This window comes from Centroberyx gerrardi, chromosome 8 (genome assembly GCF_048128805.1).
Source record: "Centroberyx gerrardi isolate f3 chromosome 8, fCenGer3.hap1.cur.20231027, whole genome shotgun sequence".
NCBI classification, from domain to species: domain Eukaryota; kingdom Metazoa; phylum Chordata; class Actinopteri; order Beryciformes; family Berycidae; genus Centroberyx; species Centroberyx gerrardi.
In genome coordinates, this window is record NC_136004.1 from 8,600,270 (window position 1) to 8,626,580 (window position 26,311).

Here is a 26,311-nt window from a genome sequence, read left to right on the forward strand (position 1 = left end):
CATCAAAAGGTGTGCATGAGAATAAAGGCTGTGAGATCTGGAAAGAGAGCGCTTTATCTGCTCAACAAGCCACACACAGCGTCAGGAATACACCACTGCAGAGAGAGAGAGGGTCCCACTGGCCAAATGTTAGGGTCAACAACACTACTGAGCTGCTGCCACTGAACCAGAACTCATGTGGATGTTTTTGGCCTAGAGATGTACTGAACTGAAAACCTGACCATTGGATTAAAAGGTTCAGAGATCACAGTTATTTTGCATTACTGTTGCATCAGTTCCTCCTTAACCCCAGAGGGCATAAAATAGAGCGCTGCAGCTTGGTTTTTCCATGGCGAGCATTTGGGTCTCTAAATTGGGAAACATCTGCACCTCCAAGACTTTGTTCTTGCTGTTTTCCATGCTTCTCCTCCAGGGGCCTCTCCGTGGACAGGGCAACCCCATCTCCCACACCCTGCAGAGGCATCGCCCGGCTCCGGGGCTGGGAGACGGGCACGGAGGGGTGGTGGATCCCTCACTGCTGGAGCAGGACAGTGATATGGACATGCAGAGCCTGCTGGAGAGCCTGAAGGAGCAGTTTCTCCGGACTTTCAACCTGTCTGGCTTGGGTCCCCCTCCCCAGCCTCTTGGAAGCACACGTGTGGAGCCGCCAGAGTACATGATGGAGCTGTACAACCGCTTTGCTAATGACCGCACTGCCATGCCCACCGCCAACATCATCCGCAGCTTCAAAAATGAAGGTAGAGGACCTCTGTTTTTTCTTGTTAATTGTTCTTAGATTTTTCGAAAACATCTTAAATATTTTCTCATTTGCCTGGAAGTATTGGCAATTTGTACAAAGCTTTACCTCTCCAATATTAAGTTAATGAATGCTCAATTCAAAATCTTTGCATTTATGAATATTCATTTTATTTTTCTCATTATATTCTGCCCTACAAGGTCAAAGAGCAGTAACTGCACGAGTAGTGAAACTGAGAAAAATGACTTCAGTGTATCTCCTGTCTAGACAAAAGCACTGCTAGTACAGAAGTGGACTGTATGCTTACATATATGAATATAATTTTTGTAGATATCAAATTGAAATCCTAGTCATGACCTTGTTGTTTGTTGCTGCTCTTTGCCTTTGTAAGGCAGTACATCAAAATATTATTCTCATTTCCAATTGGAAAAACCCTAAATACAAAGACAAATAGAAAGTATAGTAAAATATCAGTTAAAAGGTTTGTTCAAGATTCAAGATTGCAAGACATTTATATTTACCATTTAATTCCTTGAAAAAACCTACATTGCAGAACTTAAATCTACTGAAATTGCAGTGGTCATGTATACTGTATATTGAAACAGGTTTCTCTATACACTACAAAGAATGTACAGAATGTGCAGAAGTTGAACTTTGGCCATTATTTCTCTTCCCCAGACTCATCTCCCAGTGTTGTGGGTGTTGGGGGAGTGAGGCGCCACCCACTCCTCTTCAACGTGTCCGTCCCCAACCATGAACGCATCACAGCAGCTGAGCTCCGCCTCTATACCCTAGTTCAGACCGACCGCCACCTTTATGCTGGGGTCGACCGCAAGGTCACCATCTATGAGCTGGAGTCGCATGACGGAGATGACAACATGACTGATGAGAACACCGAGAGAGGAGATGGATTTAGAGGAGGAGGAGGACGGACAGAGCTGGTGGAGTTGGCTTCACGCCAGGTCTATGGCACTGACAACGGCTGGGAGGCCTTTGATCTTACTGCTGCCGTTCAACGATGGCGCAAGTCTGACTACGGCACCACTCACAGGTTGGAAGTGCACATTGCTAGCCTGGCTAATGAAGATACTGTTGAGGGTATGGCAGAGGGCGACGGTGATGGGGGGCCACCCAAGGGGGACATGAAGATTGACACTAGCCCCGAGGAAAAACACAAACCCCTGCTGATTGTTTTCTCAGACGACCAAAGCGGTGATCACCGCGATGACAGGCGCGAGCTGAACGAGATGATTCACCACGAGACGTCGGACATGGTTCTCCAAGACAACTTGGGGATGGGCCTGAATGGGCTGTGGGGGGAGCTGGAGAGGGAGGGAGAGGAAGGGGAAGAAGTTGAGGAGCCGGATGAAGAGGCCCTCATCCAAATGCGCTCCAACCTGATCTACGACACGGCGTCCCGCATCCGTCGCAACGCCAAGGGCAACCACTGCAAGAAACAATCTCTGTTTGTAGAGTTCAAGGATATCGGGTGGGACAGCTGGATCCTGGCGCCCACGGGTTATGATGCCTTCGAATGCAGCGGCGTTTGCACCTTTCCATTGACGAAGCATGTTACACCCACCAAGCATGCTATTGTCCAGACCTTGGTCAACATCAACAGTCCTCAGAAGGCGGCACGGGCCTGCTGCGTGCCCACCAAACTGGACCCCATCTCCCTTCTCTACCTGGATGACACAGGCGTGGTCACCTACAAGTACAAGTTTGAAGGCATGGTGGTGGCCGAGTGTGGCTGCAGATAGTCCATGCTTTCAGAGACATGCACTGTTTGCAAAGTCTTACTACAAGAGGAAAGATCCAGGACACAAAACTAACAATAAGCTGAAAAAGGAGATAAACCAATGCTCTGCATAATTGAAGAAGAGGAGCTGTTGTTGCAATCTCTATAAGGTTTACTCAGTGACATTGGACATGCACATTCACAAATCTATGTATGCTCCAAACAAATGAGTGTGGTCTGTAAATGTATATTTTGTATTTCAAGACAAAAAAAGAATATTTCATCTTGTACAGTCAAAGTCAACAATATCAGTTGCCATCATTCAGACAATGGAGAGGTGAACTCTGATGGAAATGTGCAGCAGATCTACAGTCAAAGTGTTGTTAATGGTGATGCTAAGGTATATCTTTGTGCCAGCAAGACTAAAAAAGCCTAAGAATTCCCAAAGGACCCAACCAAACAGCACAGTACATCCTACAGTGTGTGCGGGCTGGTGGGAACTGTTGGGCCAGTTGCTTCCCCCCCTCCTCCTTCCTCCTGTTTCGACACTGATCCTCTGACATCTGTCTTCCTCTCCACTTATCTCTGGCCTCCCCACTGGATGCAAACACTAATCAGCACTTCATGCGGCCTGGTTCAGTAAAGCGACCTCCCCAAGGCAACCTGACTAGACCCGAACTCTCCAGGCCCGCCTCCTGCCTCCTGTCCCCCTCCCCTGATACGTAGGTGCTGGACAGGGGTCTGAGTGGCGGGGTTATCTCTCCCAACCCTCCTTCCCACTTCAGCTCCAATCACATGCCGCTCTTCCACTCCCCCCTGGCTACAGTGATAACGAGGTGTCGGGGTTGAGAAACATGTATGCCGCCACTCAGGCTTTGTGGACCGGACGCCATTCTAGGCAGTTTGGGAGGTGGTGGTGGGATAGGAGAGTGGGACCGGACAAAGGGGGGCTGGCTGTCCAAATTCCTAGGCACCGACAATCTATACTGGCTCAACTCACTGACCTAGCACCATGCTCCCCTAACATATCTCCAGCTCCTCGGTTCAGTCATCCCTCACTTTTATGGTAAAGATGGACTGTTTGGACTGTTCTCATCTTTAGGCAGAAACAAAGAGAGGAAAGGGGGGCACCTTGTCGCATTCCCTTTACAGATTCTCGAAGGAGATACAGTTATTTTCTTTTGTGATAAGCCTTTTGATACTGACCTCTGCTGCTCGTGTCAAATAAAAGACTATTTATTGTTCTAATTTATTGATTTTTACAACAAAGAGTAGATAACTATGTAAAATTTTATAGTTTATGTTGTGTGGAGCAGGTTTGGTATCTTTGACGATTCATCTGCTCACTTCAGGAAGAGCAATTGTAACAAATTTCACAATAAAGAAGATCAATTCCTAAGAATCTCAGAAGCTTTTTAGCTAAGAATTTGTCATTGATCCCAACCCTTTTAGAAAGTTTACATACTTTCTGACCACACTGTTCAAAATGTAATCAGGGTAATCTCATATCAAGATGATTGTAAATATTGTGGTTTAAAATGAACGACTGACATAATTTAACAAAAGAGTATTTTAAGCGTCCAAAGGGACACCAGAATTTCACAATCAATTTCACATGATTTCTTTTCCATAATACAATTGAAAATTAAAGCATCTGTAACTGTTCCACAAGGACAACAACATTCAGATCATTCAGTTCGACATTATCAACTCACAGTTCATAGTTCATGCATGACACACAAACACAGAACCATGGGAAACAGACTGGAAGCCCCACTAATGAACACAATGGATGGCCTGCTGCGCACACTGACAGCTAGCAGATGCAGACAGCTGTGATGGAAAACCTATGAAAAGAAACTGCAAACAGAAAACTAAGCAAAGACGTGGCCTCTATGTCTCTTTCTGTGCCCTTCACACTGCTATCTGAATTTTATATGAATGTGGACTCTAATCTAGACGGCAGAAGCATTACATTGTTCTTTCCATGTACCAACGCACATTGAAGGTGTAAATAAAGGATAAAGATCGGATTCATGGTCTGAAATGTGTATGGCTTTCTGTTGTTTTAGTTCTCTGTCCTGTTTCATTGCTGTAAACAATTTGTGAGGCACAGAATTTCTATTTGGAGATGAAAGATGAAACTTGAATGCTCCCTGTGGGGAAATAGACAAGGATACAAGGATGTTTGCAGATTCACACGGGTATACAGTGCAGTATACTGCCAAGAGTCCATATGTGCCGGCCGCGCAAAAGCAAATGTGCAAAAGTGCGCTGCACCATTGTGGCAGGTAGCATTGTAAATCCTGTTGGCTTTTAAGAGTGCTCAGTTAAAGATACAGTATTATCTCAGAAAATATGGTACATACACAACCACAGTGGTGCACTGCACTAGGAGCACTGTGCATGTGTAGCTGGTACATTGTGAATGTCTTCAGTGAGCTGATGCCAGGCTGCTTTTCTCTCTGGTTGAGAGGGCTTGTTGTGCAACCCATGTCCAAACACTGAGGTTATTATGGGAGGGACAGAAACAGGAAAAGCACTTTGCTCTCCAAAGCAGCACGCACTTAACGGGCATGAAGGCCAAAACATAATGCAATAATTATAGTCTGCATTAATAACCCCCCCCCCCCCCCCCCCCCCAAAGAATAATTTATCTACACAGTTTTGCAATCCAATACACATGATCTGGTGCTCCTATGCTTTGTGCTATTTGGTTGCGCGCTTATGTTGAAACCTGGCTTGGATGTAAGAGAAAAGAAGGGGTGTGTGAGAGCTGGGGTGGATACTTTTATGTGGCCATAATTCCATTGATACAAAATAGCTATTATGTAATGGAATACCATTGATACAAAATAACTGTTATGCTATTATGTAATGTTACTGATATCCTCTGGTATCCTCTCTCAACTTACGAAATGACTTTATGGATCAGATGGTTGGATGCCATACCAGTAAAATGTTACTTGTGATAAAATATGTCCTGCACATGCATGCATCTCTCATCTACAAGCAGTGAACATTGTGTGTTACAGTTATAGTGGCCCATTACAGTGATGGTGGCTGTGAACAGACACTTCAAAGACAAGTCTTTGGCAGCAGAGCACTAATGACAAGTGCACAGAGATGTTTCAGAGAGCAAACAAGCCGGCTACTGACTGACCTCTCATGTAAGATGAGGGTGGAGGTCGCCTAAAAATAGCTACAGACCAGAGGGCAAGAACCTCGGCCAATTACTGTGCAACAACAGTGTGTGAGGCTCACTAATTGAATATTTACAAAACGGCAGAAATATGAATCTGGCCTGTGTTACTGAATGGCAAACATTTAGGGGATATGACGAAATGGGAAGTCTTTAGCATTTGCTCCAATGATAAGGATGGGTGCAGAATGATCTGTGCTTTCTCTCCCTCTCTTGTGTTGATATGGGTCGAAGAACACAGTGGACAAACCTAACGTGACGGCACTGTCGTAAGCATTTTAATCTCTCAGCTTGTGCTTATGCTAGAGTCTGTGGAGAGTGTTTGTGAGATTAGACACGTTAACGTGGGAAAACGCATAACAACAAATAAATAAACTGACTTTCAACACAGTTTCCTACGTACACGACCCTCGCTGTGCTTGAAATCTGTGAAAGGCTCCACTGACTGACAGCACAGGACGTTTGCAGCTGAAAGTCGGGGCGTGCCTCGGTGTGAACGTGTGTGTTTTGGTGTGTGTCATCCGAAGCTGCATGTCTTGCCCTGACTCTGACGTAGAGACTCTAATAGGGCCTGATTGTTTCCGTTTTGGGTCACATGCTTATCGGCCCATCTCATGGCAACACCTCCACCCAGCGCACTCACTCATCTCTCGCTCATTCCTCAAACCTCTTCAGTTCCCACAAAAGTGCAGTTGCTCAATCCGTTCTTGTCGTCCATATGTAACAGTACACCACACACCTTTAAACAATTCATACTTGACTCAGATCATTTAATCATGGAGAATACGATTGCGAAATTCCCGAAAACCCACTAACGGGGTCCGAGTAATGAAATGCAGATGTTCACCGTGGTTCACATACTCTTGCATTCCAAGGAATATTACACTGTGATTGACTTTCCAGCAGCGTGGGTTTAGTGCATAACAAAGTGAAAAGAACCCACAAAGAAACATGAACAATCATACAACCATCACTCATCATTAACGGTAATGACTTATACTCACCGGAGACCCAAGAAAAATATACCCACATTTCATTAAAATGACAGTAGTCTACTCCTCTAATTTATAAGTGTCCCATTACATATTAGAGTCATGTATGTATGTCTAGCTCAGAAAGATACATCATAGCTGTGTTGCTGTGCTTTGGAGGAAGGAAGCTATGTTATACAAAGTAATGCTATACAACTTGATTATCTCTCTACAAGATTTGCATTTGGTTTCATTGCACAAAGCTGTTCATAGCCAGGGAAATGTTGTGCTACAGTTTCATTTTGAGTTTTATGGGGTTGTTACAGCGCTGGTAACTCACTTCTGTGGCGACAGACAACCCCCTATCTTGGCGTGATGAAGTGCAGGAAGTTTGTGCAACTTGAAGCTCTTTGCTCCCCTTCTTTCCCGTTGAAAAAAGCGTGACTGCTACAAGACGTGCTGACAGTAACCAGAAATCCTTTCTATGCATCTGACGCCAGATGCATAGAAAACGAAGCGTCATGAGGATGCTATTGCAACTGAATTACAGATTACTGTTTATGCTGCTTCTGTAGAAAAAAATAGAAAGTCTGCTATAAAAAAAACATCTGGTTATGTTTTCTCAGTGAAATCCCTATGGAACCATTTAATAGTGAAAGGTCAGGGCTTACAAGTCACCAACCACAGCATCAAAACAGAAACCTGAACCCATGACAAGCAAAGAAACACAAAGTCTGTCTCATCCATGTGCCTGGACAGAAAAAAGTCTGATGAAGCCTTATGTGTGAGAGAAGAAAAACCTTAACAACAGTATTACCATGGATAAAATAACAATTGAATATAGCTATAGAATAGTTACAAAGTGTTTATCAAGACATAATGTCACAAATTGCAACAGCTTTGGCTAAAGAGGAATACTACTCACTTTAAAAACTCACATTATTCCTATGGTCTAGACAGTTATATCAATATTTGGATTAGAAAAACAAAGCACTAATCTTTGATGTCAGCATGATGTACAACCTGGAGCTGTTCCTTTGACAATAAATGTTTATGGACTCAAAGTTTGTACATACCTTTACATCCAAATGTGTTTCTCTATAGAGCTGTACATCTATTTATCACAAACTTCTCTCTCATTCATGGCTAGTAGTGAATGATCACTATAGCCAGTAAATTACCATTCAAAACCTACTGTAATGTTGAAATTCACCGGGTTTCCTAAATGTAAGACATATGACTGGCACTGTCCACAATGCATCTCTCAAATGTTTGCTGCTTTACGCCTACCTAAATACCATGAAAGCAAACAAACGCCCATTCAAAAACACACCCAAGTCCTAAGGACAAAAGAGTTTCACATTAGTTCAGGCACTAGTCCATTGTTTCACTGGTTTCCCTCATTGTCTTGTCCCTCCAGTCTCGTCACCTCGTGCTGCATTCACATCCTGTGAGAAAGACGGTAGATAGTAGCTTCCACCTTTAAAATGCCGGTCATGCCAGCTTTCGGATGGCCATGGATCCTGATTTTTCAGACTTCCTGAATTCTGACATCATATATTAATTTGAAAAAAAAAAAAAAACTAAGTCAACAAATAAGTCATTTTTTAATGACAACTCTTAAAATGCTTCGGCAGGACACAACTAGTTGCTGGAATTTCTGTTTTGGTTGAAATTGCAATGTTTGGTTTGCTGTAAAATGACATGTATCCCTCACTAAGTGCATGTGTGTTAACTGCTGATTAGGAGCAACTAAAGCCCACAGAAAAATTCAATCATAGCGCCTTGACGGCTTCAGATGAGCTTCCAAGTCACTTCCACGTCCCTGCTTTTAACCATCTAGTCATTCCGAAGGCTTTTCCCATTCGGTGTGAACGCAGCACTAGTACATGTACGTGCCACAGAGGTGGTCCCAGTGCGTGAAGTAGGGGGCGTAGTTGCCCCGGTGCAGGCCGTGGTGGGCCTGGTGGTGGGGGGCTCCTCCCAGGCAGGGCAGCAGCCTGTGCAGGGCCCAGGGCAGGTCGTAGCCACAGTGGTCCTCCACCGCCAGCCAGCTGTTGAGGAGGTGGAAGAGGGCTTCGCTCAGAGGGTGGCAGCCCACTGCCCAGGCGCTGCTCAGAGCCAGCAGCAGCAGGGACAGCAGCTCGGCAGAGCTGGCGTCCTGGGCCGCCAGGGCGAAGGGCGTCTGGTTCTGGTGGTGCACTTGGTGGATGTTGCGGTACAGCCAGGGAACCCTGCGGGTCAGCAGAGGAACACAGTATAGTTTACATGCTTGCTTAGTGTGCAGACCCTAATGGACAATCACTAGAATATTCCTATAGGGGCTTATAGTGTCTCTGTGGCACTCAATGGTTATAGTGGCCTTATTGTGCCTTTTGATATTTTCATTATCTCCAGTGGTATCTATAATAATACTTAATATTTTTTGCTATAGTTAGCAGAGAGTTAGCAGACTTTACAGTGCATTCACAGTGAGTAACTGATTAAATTGGCTGGTGATGCTGGACCATCCTACAGTGAGTCCCAAGGGAACATTTATGGCTGTAACCATGAATAAAAAACATATCAGATATATCAGGGGTTGGCGCCTGACAGATTAGGCTTGGATTAGGAGCAATAATACATACAATGATATGTTATGTCCCATTCTAAACCCACTTAAACATAAATCAAACTGTGCTATTAAAAGCAGTTGGCGCGGGCCTCTGCTATTGCATCAAACAGAACATCATCTGTTTCTACTTGAGCTGAGTTAGCCTACATACCTAGATGACCATTCCAGTACAGGAAAAAATGTAAAGTAGAAACTAGTATAAGCTGATATAGGCTATATTTGTGTTCAACCTGGGTTTTTTTTTTACAGACCGATGCTGAGAGCTGATATTTTGTGCTGATATTCAGTATCTTAAGGCTGTACCAATTACGTGCAAAACTACAATAAAATAAAATAACACAAGTATTCAGTGTTTCCCCCAGAATTGTATTCTTGTCAGGGTGGGGAAGCCTCTGAAACAGCATTTAGACCGAAGTACACTAGAACTCTCCATTGAAACCAAGGATAATAAATCAATAAATACGCACGTGGAAAGCCAATCAATTTAGGTTAAGGGATTCCCACATTCAACCGGTGTATTATCAACGGCACCTGCAATCAGTCAAACTGCATCATATCCATCATATCAAAGGTGAACTACACTGACTGGCTGATATAGGCTAGCAAACTGATATATTGGTCTAACCCTATATAGTATATAGGTACATACTCATAGGTGTCATTTACACTGGGGACGCTGGGGACATGTCCCCACCACTTTTTGAAATGGCCAATTTTGTCCCCATCACTTTTTAAAAGCAGAATTTGTTAAAAATGTTCTGAGAAGAAAGAAAAGAAATGTTAACTAACAAATGAGAACGCTTTGAGAAAGGTTTATTTGCACAATAAGAAAACATACAATGCAATGTAAATATAGAAGAAACAAATGTGCATTGTCCAAAAAAAGTAACATAAGCTAAAAAAAAAAAAAAAATCCCCCCTAGCCTACTGATTCTAAAATGACCCCAAAACGTGCATGCGCCGATCAGTAACTTTAACAAATTCTTGACTTGTGTTGCAGCTGTGGATGTGATGCATATGGATGACTGTACTTGTGCGGTCGACGTTGTTGTGCGTTTTATGCTGAGTATTTTCGTATTGTCGACTCTGTAGTAGCCTAGGCTATGCCCTTTTGATGCGCCGTTATGCAGTTTTTTTCTCGCCGTAATTATCGCATATGTTGAAGACCGTTTAAAAAATGTTTTTTCATCTGAGCCCTTATGTCCCCACCACTTTTCAACACAAAGTGACGCCCTTGTACATACTGCTCACCTGTGCATGGAGTAGTGCCACAGAAAGAACAGCAGGTCAAACAGCAGAAAACACGCGAAAACTTCCACAAAGAGCTGCCAGCAGGACGGGGCCAGCTGCGGTAACTTCGGGCTCCGCAGGCTCTGGAACAGCGCGCTGGCGGGCAGCACGGTGGTCAGGTAGTTGAACAGCACCCTCCAGAAACAGTCGACCCATCGCCGGAGAGACGGCGGCGGCTCCGAGCCCGCAGAAATCCTGCAGGAGCGGATCCGCTGACAGACGCTCCCCAGCGCGTCGAGCGCCAGGAAAGGCGCGCAGAGGAGGAGGTGCGTCAGGAAGGCGCAGGACGCGGGCAGGTAAGGAGACACCAGGATCTCCTCCTGTCCTCCTCTCAGATGCTCCCACAGTCCCTGCAGGAGCGGTGCGTCTGCCCCTCCGTGCCGGGCAGAGGGGACATTCATCCCAGCTTTCGGCCCCCGTCCACGGGATCTCCTACATCTTCTCACCGGTGATGATGTGGTAAATAATAAAAAGAAGGGTATAGAGCTCCAGTTGGTGATTATCATACGGCAAACAACCACCAGTGTACACAAAAATGTTTTTTCCCCGTAAAAGATCCTCTCCTCATATAACTTACATCAGCTTTACAGGATATGTTTACTATGAATTTAGCTCATTTATGATGGGTAAAGGTGGGTAAACTCTATTCCGCAAAAGAAAGTTGGTAGTTTAGATGTGTTTACCCTCCACTACATCCCTGCTTCTTTCTGCAGCCCAGTCATCTTGTTAGGGTTTTTCTATTTTTTCCCCGCCACATGGTGGCTGTGGGAGGGGCCCCGTGTCCAGATGTGTGGAGGACGACAGCTAATGCAAGGTATCTTTTTAGTCTCTAAGCATTATCTGACTGATCTGAAAACAGGTTATTGTGCTCTCTGGTGGAGCCACTGTATTCTCCAGAGGCCAACTTTCATTGTGCGCAGGGAGTCTGTTCACCCACATCAGGTGGCTGCTGGGACTTTTAGGGGCTTTCTCACCAGCCAACTGACTGTCATATTATGTCACCACTTTGAGGAATGGGAAGGAATATGACCTGTTCCAGATTACAGGTTACAATGCAGAAAGTGTCTTGTCATCTGAACAAGTTATTTGTTTTCACATCTAGTATTTCATTTTTCTTAAATCACGTGAACAATTCTGCCAATGGGGTGACACAATTCCACTTGAATCTGATGCAGTTAATATCTTCACACATGTGTTTTAAGAAAAATACGATTTTAGGACTCAATACTAGATTATTTGTTAGGATAGATATTTTTTTGCAGTGTAAAAGTGTAATCAGCATAATCTATACTGACGTACTGAAACTAATCAATGGAAATAATTATTTTGAATTATTTTTGGACTACTTTGCCACCAAAAGCAACAGTATTTTCAGGTAAATTATTCTAGTTTACAGAGGGTATCATGATTATTATTATATTATTATATATTGCCATCATCTACAGCCATTATATCAAGATGTGTAAAATTAGATCCATATCTACAGTCCCACAATCTAAATGTCTTTTACACCTTCAAACATGTTTCTAGTAATCCACCATTTTTTAAATCTGTAATCTGATTACTGTATTTTAGAGTACTTCCATGCACCATGTTTTGTAATCAGATCACTGTAATGTTGCTAACAGTACTGTCCTTCACCAACCACTTATAATGGCACTAATCATTATATTTGAGGCTGAAATGATTGCCAGTACCTACTGAGATAAAACAGTCTGACAAAAACAGCATGGTGAATAAACTGATTTGTGATAAAAATGAATGCTATCTAACCTTGGAACTTTACAGAGTGCTACAGTTAGTGTATCATTTGTGTTTCCCTTCCTTTTCAAGTTACCAGTACCAGTTGTTTAGATACCATGGATTTGATCAGTTGGAACCACTGTCTTAATGGTGAAAAAGGATCATACTACACATTATTGTTATTATTATTATTATTATTATCATGCATTATTAATACAAAACCTTAAATCATGTAATTGACATTTGATCAAAGAATAATCCACTTTATTGTCAAATGACAATATCTTCATTGCACATTCACAATTGAAATGAGTGCAAAAAAATAGTTGCCTTTCAAGTCATAATCAGTCTCAAATCAACCTGAGCAATTCTAATTAAAACATTTGTAAGGAGAAGTCATTTTGCAGGCAGGCTCATCTGAACAACCTTAGCCAGAAACAGCCAGAGTGAACATGACAGAGCAGTTCCATGAACACACAACAAACAATATTTGCCCTACAGAGAACAAATTAAAGGTTTAATGGAATACATTGACATTTTGGAATTTAGAAGGTTATTTTTCTTTAGTGGCCACTTTGGGTGAAAATAGTTTTTATGGTTGTCCTTTAGTTTACCCAAAATGACTTGTAGCATTTCTCATTGAAACCACGGGGCACAGTTAGATCTAACTTGCAGCTAGCCACGCCGCTTAGTTACAATGATGAATGCTACCAATGGAAACAAGCCATTTAGCATTGTAGAAATGTTTTTACCCACTGTGACAGTCTGGTAAAGAACAATAACTAAAATATTGTCAAGGCATCCCTTTAAGTAAAATCCCAATTAACAGTAACAATAGACTCAAAAAAAGAGACAACAATGGTAATTGTTAAGTCTAACAGTTATGTGTAATGATTTCATTAATTCCATAACTCAATGCTTAAACACGCTTGTTATTAGTTTTGTCCTATGGGAAAATGATCACAGTTTAACTATAAATGAAGTAGAGGTCCAGTAGAATTCCAGACAATGAGTTGTCTATTTACAGAGAGACGTTCTTTGGAAAATAGATTAACATTTGGTCCATTTTCTCATGCATTATGTGTTTTATGATAACACACAGCATTCCTTTGACATGACTCAAAAGTTAATCAAGTAATCTGACATAGAAAAGCAAACTAATATTGAACAAAGAAGTGACATCATCACTTAACACAGAGGACAGGGGAAGTTACACACTTAACTGGGGTTTGGTTTTTGGTCCCAAGTTCAAGATTGCTATGAAACATGCTTGTTTTGAGGTGTTCACAACGAATAACTGACTACTTCAAGTTTATAGACAGTGCTGACAAATACAGTTCAATACATCTACAGAGAGTCCTTCAGTGGAGGTATAAAATGCAGTTACTCTACAGAAAGCTTTCCTATTCTTCACTCAACCTACACAGTGCAGTTCCTACTACTTGAAGAAAGTTACTTTTCAGTACCAGAAACTTTGGGTTAATAGCATCTCCATTTGTCCTTAAAGAGCGAATCAGCACTAAATCACGTTGTTTGAGCTGTAAACATGGTGATATGGCTTCTGCATAATGAATAACATTAATGCTGTACTAATTGTTTTTTTTTATTATTTTGAATTAAGTCCTGCATCCGCTTCTAGGAGCAGGAAATTGTTGTTGCAGTGCTCTCTATGGGCTGAAACGCGGGTATTTTGCCTTTGGCAGCGTCAAATGCTTTGTGATGAGAAAATTGTTACTGCTAAGTTAAGTAGAGATGGGTGATCCGTTATCACACACACATCTATACGCTCTCACTCCCCACCCCATTTTTTCACGTCTCTCAAAATTGTGTACTAGACAGACACTGGTTAAAAATGGTGTTTATGCAATTTTCAAGTTTCCCTATGATGGCATGTTTGCATTGTTCATTGAAAACAATGGGCACAGCTGACTGTGCTCTTATGGGAAGCCTCTCCCCTTGATTCAATATGGAATACTAACCCTGCTAATGAACCAGTTTATCTAGACTGAAGGACAAATCGAGAAACTTTTCCCCAAAAACTTTTGGTAAAGAAAAATAACCAATTAAAATTTGAGATGTCATGATATATCCCCTTAAAGGCTTGTTAAAAAAAACCCTCATCTGACCCTTCACTGCACTGCTGACAGAGCAGAGCTAATCGCTCTTTCCCCAAACTCTCAGAACAATGTATCCATCCAGGACAATGTATCCACTGCAAAGGATCATGTCAACTACCATCAAAGGCTACAACAATTCACTAGAGCAGACTGTACATTCCTGTGAAGGACTGTAGCAGGACACAAGTTAAATAGTTACCAACACAAAAATTTATACCAATTAGCTGCAAAATGTCTATTGTCAAAAAGCGATGTCTGTTTTAGTTATGGAGAGTGGTGTATAAAAGATAATCACGTGTTATCATTGTCACATCATAAACATTACTTTTAATGGGCACCATTTTGAAAAAATGTCTGTATGCAAATCAGATACTGAAAGTTAAAACAAACTGTTGCACAAAACAGTGTCAACAGACTTCCACTATGCGCACAGCTGTGTAAAAATCAGAGGTCATTGGAGGAAAACAAAGTGCTACATATACAGCAAAATATTTTGTACAATGTCACACAGTTGCATAAGTTCAGTTAATATTCACTATGTCCCCTGTGCAAGAAAGAAATTTTAGAAAACACACAAGACGAAACGGAGTGACAATATTACATTTGACAGCCAACAGCTACCACATGTTACATTCATCATCCCTGGATTTTGCCTACAATCAATATTCTGGTCAGCAGAGGGAGCGGAGCTTCCCTGGGCCAGGGGGAGAGTCTGCCAGCCAACCTGTGGGTCTCGCTCCTGGCCAGAGCCAGGCTGCCGCCCTCCGGCTGCTAGTCCTCCACCCCTGGGTGGTCCTGTGGGTCGCCACTCCCTTCCTCTCTAATCAATGTCCAGGATCTGCTCACCTACAATGTCCATGGCGGCAGAGGCCTTGATGGAGGCGCCTGCTGGCCCAGAGTCCACGAACATCTGGGGGATGTCATTCCCAAAGTAGATTTTGCTGTTGGCTGCAATGGCCTTGAACTTCATTAGCTGCAGGTATTCTGGTGTTAACTTCAGCTGCAAGAGGAGTTATTCACCATGAAGCGCAACACAATTCAAATTACAGAATTTACAAATTACCAAAGAGCATATTGAAGCCCCTCCCTCCCTACACACCACACACACTGTTGAAGTTAGAATGTTTCAAATTTTTATATTAAAGGATAAGGCCGGTGTTTTTAATGCATTGCTTACCGTCAACAAATCCTACGAAAATAACAAAATCAACAATGCGTTTGCTCTACTCCCGTTACTTTCTGACTTCCCACGTACCGTTTTTAGGCGTCAACCCGAAGTCATTTGCTCCGATTGTAAGCTAAAAACCTTGAAATAGCTTACAAAGACATAGTTTCATTTTAAAAATCGCTAACTGTTACCATGAAAAGTCAGACTGTTGTAGTTATTACCAAATCAAATTCAAATGGGAACAAATTCTTCATTATGCCGGGGACTATTTTCGGTGCAACGGAACTACTTTCCTGAGATCGCAAACGTGTTTACAGCCGGCTAATTAAGTTGTTTGAGGAAAAAGTCGGCTGGCCTGGTGCATCGTGATGATGAAATATGCTGCCCAGAGCAACGGCATGGCTCTTTGACGTGTTTTTAATCGTTTTTTTAATACAATGGAGTTCTATGGCTGCTGGGACATGGCTGCATTGGGCACCGGCTACATGGACGAGATTTGCTGGCAAAACAAAATCATTGCTGATTTTGTTATTTTCATAGGATTTGTTGACGGTAAGCAATGCATTAAAAAACACCAGCGTTATCCTTTAATGCTCAAGTAACAGGCTAGTTAGCTGTGGCAGGTGACTGTTCCTGATTAATCTACCAGCATTTGGCGCTTGGCAGGTGTTATTTTCCGACCCTGCTTATCCTACACAATACATCAAACAGATGAGGAAGATCATTAATATCAGTTCACATATCATGGACTTCGACATGTGCAGCTGTGCACTGCTCAGGGTTTTAGGGAGCAGCGATAGCCTTAAGGTTAGAGGAGCAGGTTTAGGTTGCTGGAAAGGAATCCCTGGAAAATCTGGGTGGCGGGGCTGAATAGCAAATCTCCCCACCCTCAACAACTACTGTTAGGGTCCTAAGCAAGACACTTGACCCCCAACTGCTCCAGTGGAGCTGCTCAATGTCCAACAGACTGTGGTTGCACTGGGCAGCTCCCAGTGTGAATGTGTGGAACTAAATAAGTGTGAAGCGGGGCAGTGAAGGCTGACAAAGAGCATACATGCTCAGAAAATCTTCCATGGGTCAATAATGGTTAAAAAAAGGCTCATAATTCCAGTCGACCCTCTTCCCTATGTGCCCTCTTTGGCCCGGCTCAGGTGAAGTGTGTATCTGTGCCGTCTCTTACCTTATTGGCCTCGGCCGCTCTTTGTGCCGTGTAGAACTCTGCGTCCGCCCGGGCTCTCTGCCTGGCCAAGAAAGCACCGTCTATGAACCAGAAATACACAGAAACGATGAGTCAACGATGGCAGGACCATTAGGCAATTAGGGGAATTCCTTTACAGGGGAGAAAGGGGAGAGCTGGTATGAACACTGGGATCTAAATGCAATCCACTGAAGCAGTGTGTTCCCACACTCGAACAGCAAACTCAAAACAAAACTGCTTGGAAATAAACATTTATAGTATACACAGTATAGCTGGTGAAAATCAACTAACTCAGTGGTTAAGTCATGGCCATAACACAAGCTTTTTTTTTATATACTGTATATATTTTTGTGAATACATGTCTTGCTTTCTCATGTTGTTAGTCCTTCTATGAAGTTGCCACTCAACCATTTCACCATCATGTGGATCCAGCTGCTAAAACATTTGTGCCTTGTGTAGCAAGGATATAAGCAAGCAAGAATATCAGTACATGCTTGGTTCTTCCTTTTAACAAATCGATTTGGGACAAAAAAAAGAAGGTGCGACACAAACCCTAGAGGTTAGACCCTTTTATTTGCATTGGAATCAAAGCTTGAGCATTTCCAGGATACAAACCTTCAATTTCAGAGATCTTTTTTTCTGTTTCCTTCTCCATAACTTTCTGTCCAAACTTGATCTCAGCCACTTGGGCCACCTTCTCAGCCTCTATAAAACAAGGAGTATAACAATATAACTTTTAACCTATAATCTCTTTAATGCACTTCTCCATGGAACAACGTAACTATAACCATCTTTGTTTTCCATTTTCTCTCTCACCGATCACAGCTTTGATCCTCTCTGTCTCTGCCTCCTTCTCCACAACCTTCTGTGTCTGTTGAGAAATCAGCAGCTTGGTCTTCTCGCTCTCCCTGCAGAGATAAAAGCAAAGACACTGTTAACGACCTTCATGGACCTTCATGGACCTCCCTCAACAACTACTGTCGAGGTGCCCTTGAGCAAGACCCTAAACCCCCAACTGCTCCAGCTACAACTGCAACTGCAGTGTCTGAGTGTAGGTATGTAAGGGCATGTTCACATTGTCCTGCCTGTTTGGCAGAAAAAGCGCTGCCTCAACTGCTTTTTGGGATGATAATATGAAAAAAGCGCGTTATGCGACACACACTTTGTTTCCATGACAGCTAGTGATGATGTGTGGTGTTTTGTTTACACTGTAAAATAGATGTAGGTAACAAAGAGGAACAATACATACTGTACATGCATGTATGTTGCGTCAACCACTGATTTGGGTGTTGCGTGGATTTTGTTTGGCCATGGCAAAGAGAAAATTGTCTGCGCTGGCTTTGGCCATGGAGGCCAAGGAGCCAATCAGCTGCCTACGTAGTAGCAAACCCCACCTCTTCTTTGTTATGATTGGTTGGCTCACAAAAATTATGGCCAAAAAATATGGTCAATGTCATGTGGTCTCCTCTAAAATCTTTTTTTAACTTAAGAAAGCACCCTGCTCTGCCTAAAAAGAAGCCAGGACACAGCAATATTTCAAAAGCAGTCGCTCCCCATTGACTTTAAAGTAAAAAATTGTTTTTGCTGTGAATCAGCATGTGTTCCTAGTCAACTTACCAAGTTAAATCAGTGCCAAACAAGAAGAAGGACTCCCACATAGCACCCCAACCCATTATTCATTAAAACAACCAACACTTGTATGGAATCTCTCAAAGAGCATATTGACAAATGAACCCATATGGCAGCATCTTCTTCTTCTGAAGCCCTCCAGATGGTCACTGACTGACACGAAACAGCAGAGCCTTCCTCCTCTGCCGGACTTGGAAGGGGGAGTTGGATGAAAATCAGGTCCATCCATTTGGGGAGGAACATAAATACACACTACAGGCTGCAGGGGTCAGGGAACATTCCTGGTTGGGCACGGGAAGGAAAACTCACATGAGCTCGTAGTTCCTGCGAATGCTCTCTGGGATGTTGGGTTTAGTCACACGGACCGCCTGTGGGCCGGTAAGATAGACAGAGGGAGAGAGAAAGAGAGAGAAAGAAGCAATCACTTTACTGTGGGAGTACAACTTTAAACATTGTTTCGGAAGACATTTTGACCACCGGGAAATTAACAAATAGAGCCAGTTGGAGAGGAACTCTGAAACAAAGGCAATCCTGTTCAAAGACCCTCTGAACTGCAGGATTACTGGTCTCTGGCAAGCCTGGCAAGGCCCTGCAGTTGTTATTCCAACTCCTTCTGGAGACTTACAGGAAAAATAAGGCCTGAATGTTAAAGGCCACTAGAGCATTAAACAGTGAAGAATGAAATGAAGTGTGTGTGTTTGTGTTTGAAGAGGGGGCGGGGGGATGGGGTCAGTGGGGGAGAAAACCACTCAGGCTCAGTCAGTCATAATGTTGCCTTTACTAGACATTTCAAAAAATTACGATTCTGTTTATTGTCTTATATTGTTATGATAAATGCTCCAGGCGAGGGGGGCTTACTTTACAGGGGTTGTGAATTGTAAAGTCAACTTTATTGAAGACTATAAAAAGAATCCCATTTGTATATCAGGGATGCTGTTTACAGTCTTCCATTAAGTTGACTTTACTATCCATAACCTCCATAAAGTAAACTCCTCAGCATCCAGCACAACAATATGGGACCTCCACTAAATCTCAGAGTCAGGCCTGTAGCAGTTGAGTCCAGTCTTGGCTTAGATTTCTATGGTGCCGGTTTTGCCTCAAGCCAATTTTGACTCTTTCTTGTCTTGGGTCTGGTTGGTTTGTTTATTTATACATTTACTGTTTGTTGCACAAATTTAACAATTTACTTACATTAGCGCATACCTCTTCCAACACGGCACAATTGTCCAACTTACTGTTACACCCAAAGACATCATTTCTATCACTTAAATTTTACGTTGAATTTATTTCTTGACCATGCAAAAATACCATTAGGGACTGAAATAAAGTCATGTAGTTTCATAGTTGTGGATAATAAATTGTAATGTCTAATGGCAAAAATCCCAGATCACCACCAAAGTCTTATCAGTTGTTCCTTGGCCATCTGCCCACCAGTTTTATGGAAATCCATTCATAAGTTTTTGAGATATCCTGCTGAGAGACACAAGCTAAGAAAACATAACCTCCTTGGTGGAGGTCAAAATAAGAATATCTTAGCCATATTTTCTCCTTCCACTTAATTGGCTTTCATCTGAAACAGTTTCACCAGAATATAATCACTGAAGGAAAAATCCACCCTCAGATACTCTTACACTGTTAGATATCATCAGTGTGATGTTCAGTGAATTCTAGGAGTTATTTTGTGATGAAGTGTTTACTTTTTTGGCGTACTCACTTTCCCTCAACCTGCCTTGACAACCCCAGAGAACGGGCGTAAAGTTGTTGCTTTTAATCAAAGGTGGGCAAATGAGCATATAGCCAACTTGTTTGTGAAAACTGAGGTGTGTCTATGACCGCTGCCACGGCCCTTACTCAAAACACATTGTCATTTGGCTGCATTGCATTCTGGTCTATTGAGGCGACTGTCTGTGGAGAAATTGGTATTTCTTCCTCTTCTACGATGGATTTCTGCCTGTGACAAAATGTTGAGTCTAGAAAGAAGCCCTTGCTCTTTGATTCTGAGAGTGACACCAAAACCCGACGTTTACTGTTGATGCTCTTGGACTTGACTAACTTGGTCTTGACTGCAATCTTGCTCTGAGTCTTACTGTACCTGTATGATAAGACCAGGGGCCATGGAGGTTAGATCCTCCTGCAGCGTCAGCTTCAGGTTTTCATCGATTTGGTCTGGGGGTAAGCAGAAGACAGAGAGAGAATAAAGACACAGGGAGGGCGGCGGGGTGATGAGAATAAAACTTCAGGAGAAATAGCCTCTTTGATTTCCAAATAAGTAAACCTGGATTTCTGTTTCCTGTTTTTAATTCATAATTTATGCAAGTAAAAACATAAGAGCAAATGACACGTTTCCCATTGCTGCTTCTTCAGATTCACTCATAAGTTGTGGTTTTAATGCGTGAGGATACGTGAGGATGAATAAAAAAGAGACTATGAGAAAAGACTGACTAAGAAAAGCAAATAACTCAGTCAGTCACTTTGCATTCAGCACTTGCCCTTAGACTGGCTTGAACCAGAAACCCTCCGCTCAAAACTGGCTACACATTTATCAAATCTGCCATCTGAAAAAGACCCAATTCAAATGACAGAGAGACAGTATTTCAGCTTAGGCATATATTACACCAAGGCCATATATTACATCACCCACACTGCACTTACCAAACAAGCCAATGTATACCTCCTGTAGAGAGTGTACACTGCAGAACTGGTTGAGCTCATGGTGGACCTTGTTGAATATCAAGGCCTTGTCGTAGTCTGCTGTGAAGTTCTTCACTATGTCGTACACTGCAGGGAAGAGACAAGCGCCCAGTGAAGTCAGAAACCACACAGCAAAGTACACAGATATCTTTGGTTCTGCTGCAGTCACATGCAACAAAATAATGTCTAATGTGTTGTATCTCAGTCGAAGATGTGTTTGAATATCATGAGTTGCCCACAGGGGCAGAATCCAAAAGAAATAAAAATTTTTTTTATGATAATTACATTGATGTTTTTGGCCCACTAAAGACTGGTTAGTTTACCTGCTGAGGGAATGAGGTAGTTCACCACTTCTATGCGGTCAAAGTAAATCATCACTCCTCCACTGGGGAAAGAAAATAGTTACATGACATATTCTATTAGTAGACACTCTTATTCAAAACACTTTACAGTACCATTAGTGTATATTTTCAGTATGAGTGATCATACTGGTCAGAGAAGAGAACGTAATAGCATATAGGACTGCACACTGCACAGGATGAATTCTCAACAAAATAAGCCTTGGGACCCATCTGGTATCAGGAAAAACAGACTAAAACAATTAACCAAAACAGCAACCCTACCCTGTGCCACATGGTACATTCTTCACCTCATCTGTCTGCAGAGTAGTCTAGAAGGCAAAGGAGAAGAGCTTCAAGTCCATGAATATGTTACTGGAATTCTTTTCTGATAATGCAGATTTCAGGTGCACATTTTTGGGGCACCTAAAGGAGTACACCAGGTTTTTGACAAATTCGTTTTTTGAAAAACTTACTAAGACTGACAGCCATTTTACCTCAGTGAGTTTAGTATTTAGTGCCATCGCAGAGCTTTTGAGGATATACAAAGTGAGCTTGCAGCTAGCGAAGTACAAACACAGTACACAGAATTGGGGTCTTCTTGTCACATAATGGTAAATTGATCAAAGAGCTTATTTGCCAAACAGTTGGTGTATTTCTTGTGTAAGTCCATATATGTTATCAGATTATTCTATAAATTCATTTTCAGTAACCCGGATTTCAGTTGCAAATATTTTAAGGCCCCTTAATGTGAACTTGTGAAAAGTCTCACCTGAACAGGCTTGTAGATGGTGATGAAGGGAAGCATAAGATGGAAGCCCGGGCCGCTGGTGGTGGTCAGGAGAGCTCCTCCCCTGTGGCACACACACACACACACACACACACACACACACACACACACACACACAGAGAGAGAGAGAGAGTTTATCATTACACATTGGGCTACACAATAGAATAGAATAGAACAGAATAGAATAGAATAGAATAGTTCCCATGGGTAATTGTTCATGTTAAACTATTGTGATCTCTTCTGGTTTTAAAAAGTTTAAGATTTAGTCTAGGCCCAAATGGTAAGAGTTCAGATAAGGAGTTGCAGAGGAACAGTTGCCTCATAGTTGGTATTTCAGCCAATCGTAGGACCCAGGTCCTTTCACTGTTCTGTAATCTGCTGGCTGATGGCAAGTACAGATATTTCCTTATTTATAGTCCTGCGTACTCAGGCGACCAACACAATGGATTCTCCCTGGAGTTTTTTCCAGGGAGAATCAGTTCTTGATAAAGAATCAATCTTTACTCTTCCACTATATTCTGCCACCACAGTCATCTGCCACTTTACCTGTACCCGGTATCAGTCAATGGCAATGCAATCATTCGTTTTGCCCTGAAACAGGCAAAAACTATTCTGATCTCTTCTGTTATCAAAAGTTTGAGATTTATGTCTACACACACATGGTAATCCTTAAAACACCCCTAAGAAGGTATCAAGGCATCACAACTGCCTCAGCTGGCTTTTTTGGCAATCTTAGGGTCCAGGTACTTACTGTTCTGTGATGTGCTGGCTGATGGCAAGTGCCTTTGGAGCAAATGTTCCTTCTTTATAGCCTCAGTTGCACAGCTGAGTAGTTAAACACTAATGCCTCAGGCACAAAAAGACTGTGTAGGCTGCAGTCTCACCTGTAGTAAACTCCAGTGTGTCCCTCGTCGATCTTGTGCACAGATGCAAGGAGCGCTGCTCCTCCAATAGCTGCAATTATTGAGAATATGGCACCCCACTGTGCCATCCTGGCAAGTGGAAAGGAAAAAATAAATAGGAAAATGAGCAGATGGGATCAGAGTGTTTACCTTCCTTGTTTACATGGTGCCTTGCCTGACAATGCCTTTCATACAACAATCAAATGCTCAGAAGCTCTCACTCTCCCCACTATAAGTGGCTGATAAACAAATTCAAGCAGCACTTCCCTATTTGTCCAGCTGACATGGGGGACACTCGGCAGCCTGTGTAATACTGTAGTAACACAAAGGAGTTGGCTTCTTGCTCACTGGTTTATCTCCTCTCAGCCCGAGCTTAGCCAGGCATCAGCTGGGACTGAGTGACCTTGTCACACTTTAAGAGGATTGTCCAAACTGTGAAAGCGTTGTAACCTCTTTGATAACTAATAGCACACAAAAAAACTGCAAATAGCAACTTCAAGCTTATCTGGGTTTTGATTTTTTATTTGTTTTATGTAAAGCTGAAAGAGCTGGTCTCTCTTAGTGAGTTTAAACTCATAATGAAGGATTTGTGGCAGAGTTAATAAGGAACTGTTTAGTAAAGATTTAAGTAGGTATGATCTGGTGAACCTGCTGGTTTGGTATTGGACTAGTGTCTTAGACTAGTACTGTTTACACAGCAGATATTGCTTTGTTCTCTCTTTATGTGATTTGATTGTATCTGAATTCATACATTGTTTTACCTTGCTCTTTCTATTATGTGATTTTGACTGTATTCTGACTGAATTGCTGTACGGTGTTGGTCAACAAATTTTATCTTTGTATTGATGCTGACGTCTTGGCCAGGTTTCCCTTGAGAAAGAGATTCATAATCTTAATGAGACTAACCTGGTTAATTAATGGTTAACAAAACGGATCAAACAAAATCTGTAGACCACTGTTTCATTAGCCTATGGGAGCTTTAGTTACACATTAAGAGGTGTAATGACGTTGTTTAACCGCATAGTCTCAAAACGTACCGTCCTCTCTCTTTTAGACAGAACGTAGCGCCAAACTCTTCAAAAATCTGGCAATTCAATCTTGCCCTGCAACATAACTGTTAGAGCATGACTTAACAGTTTTCACAAATAGTTAGGTTCTTCTGGTAATTTCTGTATATAAATGATCCACCAAGCAGGACATTATTAATAAGATCTCAACTTTTAGAATTGGTTCACACTGCTCGCTGCTTTCCTCCACGGTATATTATGGCCGAGGAAGATGGTGGCAATAGCAGTTTGAAAGTTTGAGATGTAATGGACGTTAGCCGAACTGAAGAGTTGACCCTAACGACTGGTACAAGGTCTTGTGTCATGTCACACCAAGTATCTACGTTTGCCGATAAGCAAGGCAACTTTACATTGCCAGATTTTATTGGTGTCTCTCTCGCCATACAATAGAGCGTTATGTACCGGGGCTACCAGTAGCAGTAGGTTAGTTAGTGGCAAATCTCTCACATTTGCAGCCTGGTTTATACCGTTAGTTAGTTAGCTAACTGTGACAACTAAACTGGAATTGGCCGAGGTCTGATAGGAAACCTTTGCGATAGGTTACCGAACATATTACTGAAAACCCCCAGCGCGTTTTACCTCCTATTGACACGCTAACGTCTTATTTAACTAGCCCGAAGATACCTGGTACTTAGTTATAAAATAGTAACAAATGTTCTTCTTGCTCGGCAGGTCTTACCTGTATTTTCGACAGAGTACAACACGGAGAAAAAATAGGCAGGCACCTGCTACCTGTTTTACTTCCGCGTTTGCGTCATGACGTATGCACGTCAACGGCAGTTTAAAGGAAACGTGCCAGGAAGGTCTTTTTTGCCACAAAAGTCTCTCAGGCGTTTTTAAATACATAATTTTACAAAAACTGACATGTTTTGTCATTTTATTAATTTATTATTCTATTCTATTCTATTCTATTCTTTCCTCTGTCGTCTGTCCTCTCCTTGCATAAATATCTGAAGTTACATGATGTTGTTATGATAATATTCATTGACCCAATTTTTGGTTGTATTTGAATGTTTCATGTGGTACTATCTTAAAGTCCAGTGTTATAATTCTGTCTTTCAGTAAAGAGCTGAAATTTGAAAAGGAATGTCTTTGGCCCACTTCCCTCTATTGACCATCAGATGGCGACAAAGACCAGCCGAGATGTACTGCTTCATTCCGTGAGAAATCCACAGAAGGAAGGCTGCAGGATCCCACTCTGTGTCGTGATTTCACCATTTCAGAATTAAAAAGACTTTCACTTCAGTTGCTGTCCTGAGGCAGGAGTTTATTTTCACTGTACATTCATTGGCAGTGGAAAAGATACAGTTAGGTATTTAATAAAGAAAATGAAAATGACTCTGCCAATTAAAAAGGCTAATCACTGCAAAAGCCAAAAAGTCAATTTTATTTAATTTCCAGTCACCCACAAGCTACGGGGACTGGTACACAACTAAGGGTCTTGACACCGAAATGGCTGCAGTGCTTTATTTTTAGACGTTGGCCTCTTGAGAAATTTACAAAGGACCAGAGCTAACCCCTAGGTGCTGCAGTGGCAGCTCTGTGCCGTGCATTTTAAACAGGGAGGGGGGGCGGGGGGTGGTGGGTGGTGTGAGGGTGAGGGTGGGGGTGGGGGGTGGGGGGGGGGTGGCGGGAACAACAGAGCAAGGGAAAAGAAGTTTGTCAGAGTTCATTAAGTATCAAGGGAACATCGCTGGAACTGGCAGCGTAAGCCGCGCCGGGGCCCTAGTGCCATTAATCACGACTGACAAGAAACCAGGGGCCGAGGGAGGAGGTGGGGGGGGTGAAGGGGGGTGGGGGTGGGGGGGGAACTCTGCCAGAGACTCTGGTAGTGATTATAGAACGGGGTCCGTGCAGCCGGGGCCAGGGGGGTGTTGAAGGTAGAACGCGCCGCAGCCAAGGCTATAAAGTTCAGGTACCTTCCCACAGTGTGTGTACGCTCCTATGCAAACCCAGGCAGCTCCGGATCACACTCACATCATCACACTTCCACAGCGCAGAGGACGGACACATAACTCCAGGCTACCAAAATATGACAGGGTAATTGTAGAAAGAGTGGAATATCTTGCCTATGAGAGAAAAGGATGGAGAGAAGTGGAGTGCAGCGTAGAGGCTGG

The 26,311-nt window shown here is 42.6% G+C and overlaps 2 protein-coding genes across 5 annotated transcripts; one reads left to right on the top strand and one right to left on the bottom strand.

Moving 5' to 3' along the window:
• Positions 1-328: 328 nt before the first annotated feature.
• On the top strand, positions 329-4,507 carry bmp10 (bone morphogenetic protein 10). Its single transcript, XM_071922250.2, has 2 exons — positions 329-737; positions 1,415-4,507. The coding sequence occupies exons 1-2, from the start codon at positions 329-331 to the stop codon at positions 2,494-2,496; spliced, it is 1,491 nt and encodes a 496-aa protein (XP_071778351.2). The 3' UTR covers positions 2,497-4,507.
• Positions 4,508-7,401: 2,894 nt separating this feature from the next.
• erlin2 (ER lipid raft associated 2) lies at positions 7,402-24,936 on the bottom strand. 4 transcript variants are annotated; one of them, XM_071922237.2, is made up of 13 exons: positions 24,874-24,936; positions 23,110-23,217; positions 22,208-22,289; positions 21,721-21,767; positions 21,421-21,482; positions 21,059-21,184; positions 20,499-20,572; positions 18,716-18,774; positions 17,594-17,685; positions 17,393-17,482; positions 16,760-16,839; positions 15,258-15,411; positions 8,661-8,881 (listed from the first exon to the last, which is right to left on the bottom strand). In XM_071922237.2, exons 2-13 carry the CDS (start codon positions 23,214-23,216, stop codon positions 8,763-8,765), a joined length of 1,092 nt encoding a protein of 363 aa, XP_071778338.1. In that variant the 5' UTR covers position 23,217; positions 24,874-24,936; the 3' UTR covers positions 8,661-8,762. The 4 variants fall into 4 exon arrangements, with proteins under 4 accessions (XP_071778341.1, XP_071778338.1, XP_071778340.1 ...); XM_071922239.2 differs by lacking the exon at positions 8,661-8,881 and having other exon boundaries at positions 12,539-15,321; XM_071922238.2 differs by lacking the exon at positions 8,661-8,881 and having other exon boundaries at positions 12,539-15,411.
• Between the last annotated feature and the right edge of the window lie 1,375 nt (positions 24,937-26,311).

Bases quoted from the DNA above. Each gene is read 5' to 3' on its own strand.
- bmp10 (XM_071922250.2), top strand. From the start codon at position 329: ATGGCGAGCATTTGGGTCTCTAAATTGGGAAACATCTGCACCTCCAAG. The intron at 738-1,414 runs GTAGAGGACCTC...TCTCTTCCCCAG, and splicing joins CCGCAGCTTCAAAAATGAAG to ACTCATCTCCCAGTGTTGTG.
- erlin2 (XM_071922237.2), bottom strand. From the start codon at position 23,216: ATGGCACAGTGGGGTGCCATATTCTCAATAATTGCAGCTATTGGAGGA. The intron at 22,290-23,109 runs GTGAGACTGCAG...TGTGTGCCACAG, and splicing joins CACACTGGAGTTTACTACAG to GGGAGGAGCTCTCCTGACCA. The intron at 21,483-21,720 runs GTAGGGTTGCTG...TTCTTTCCCCAG, and splicing joins AATGTACCATGTGGCACAGG to TGGAGGAGTGATGATTTACT.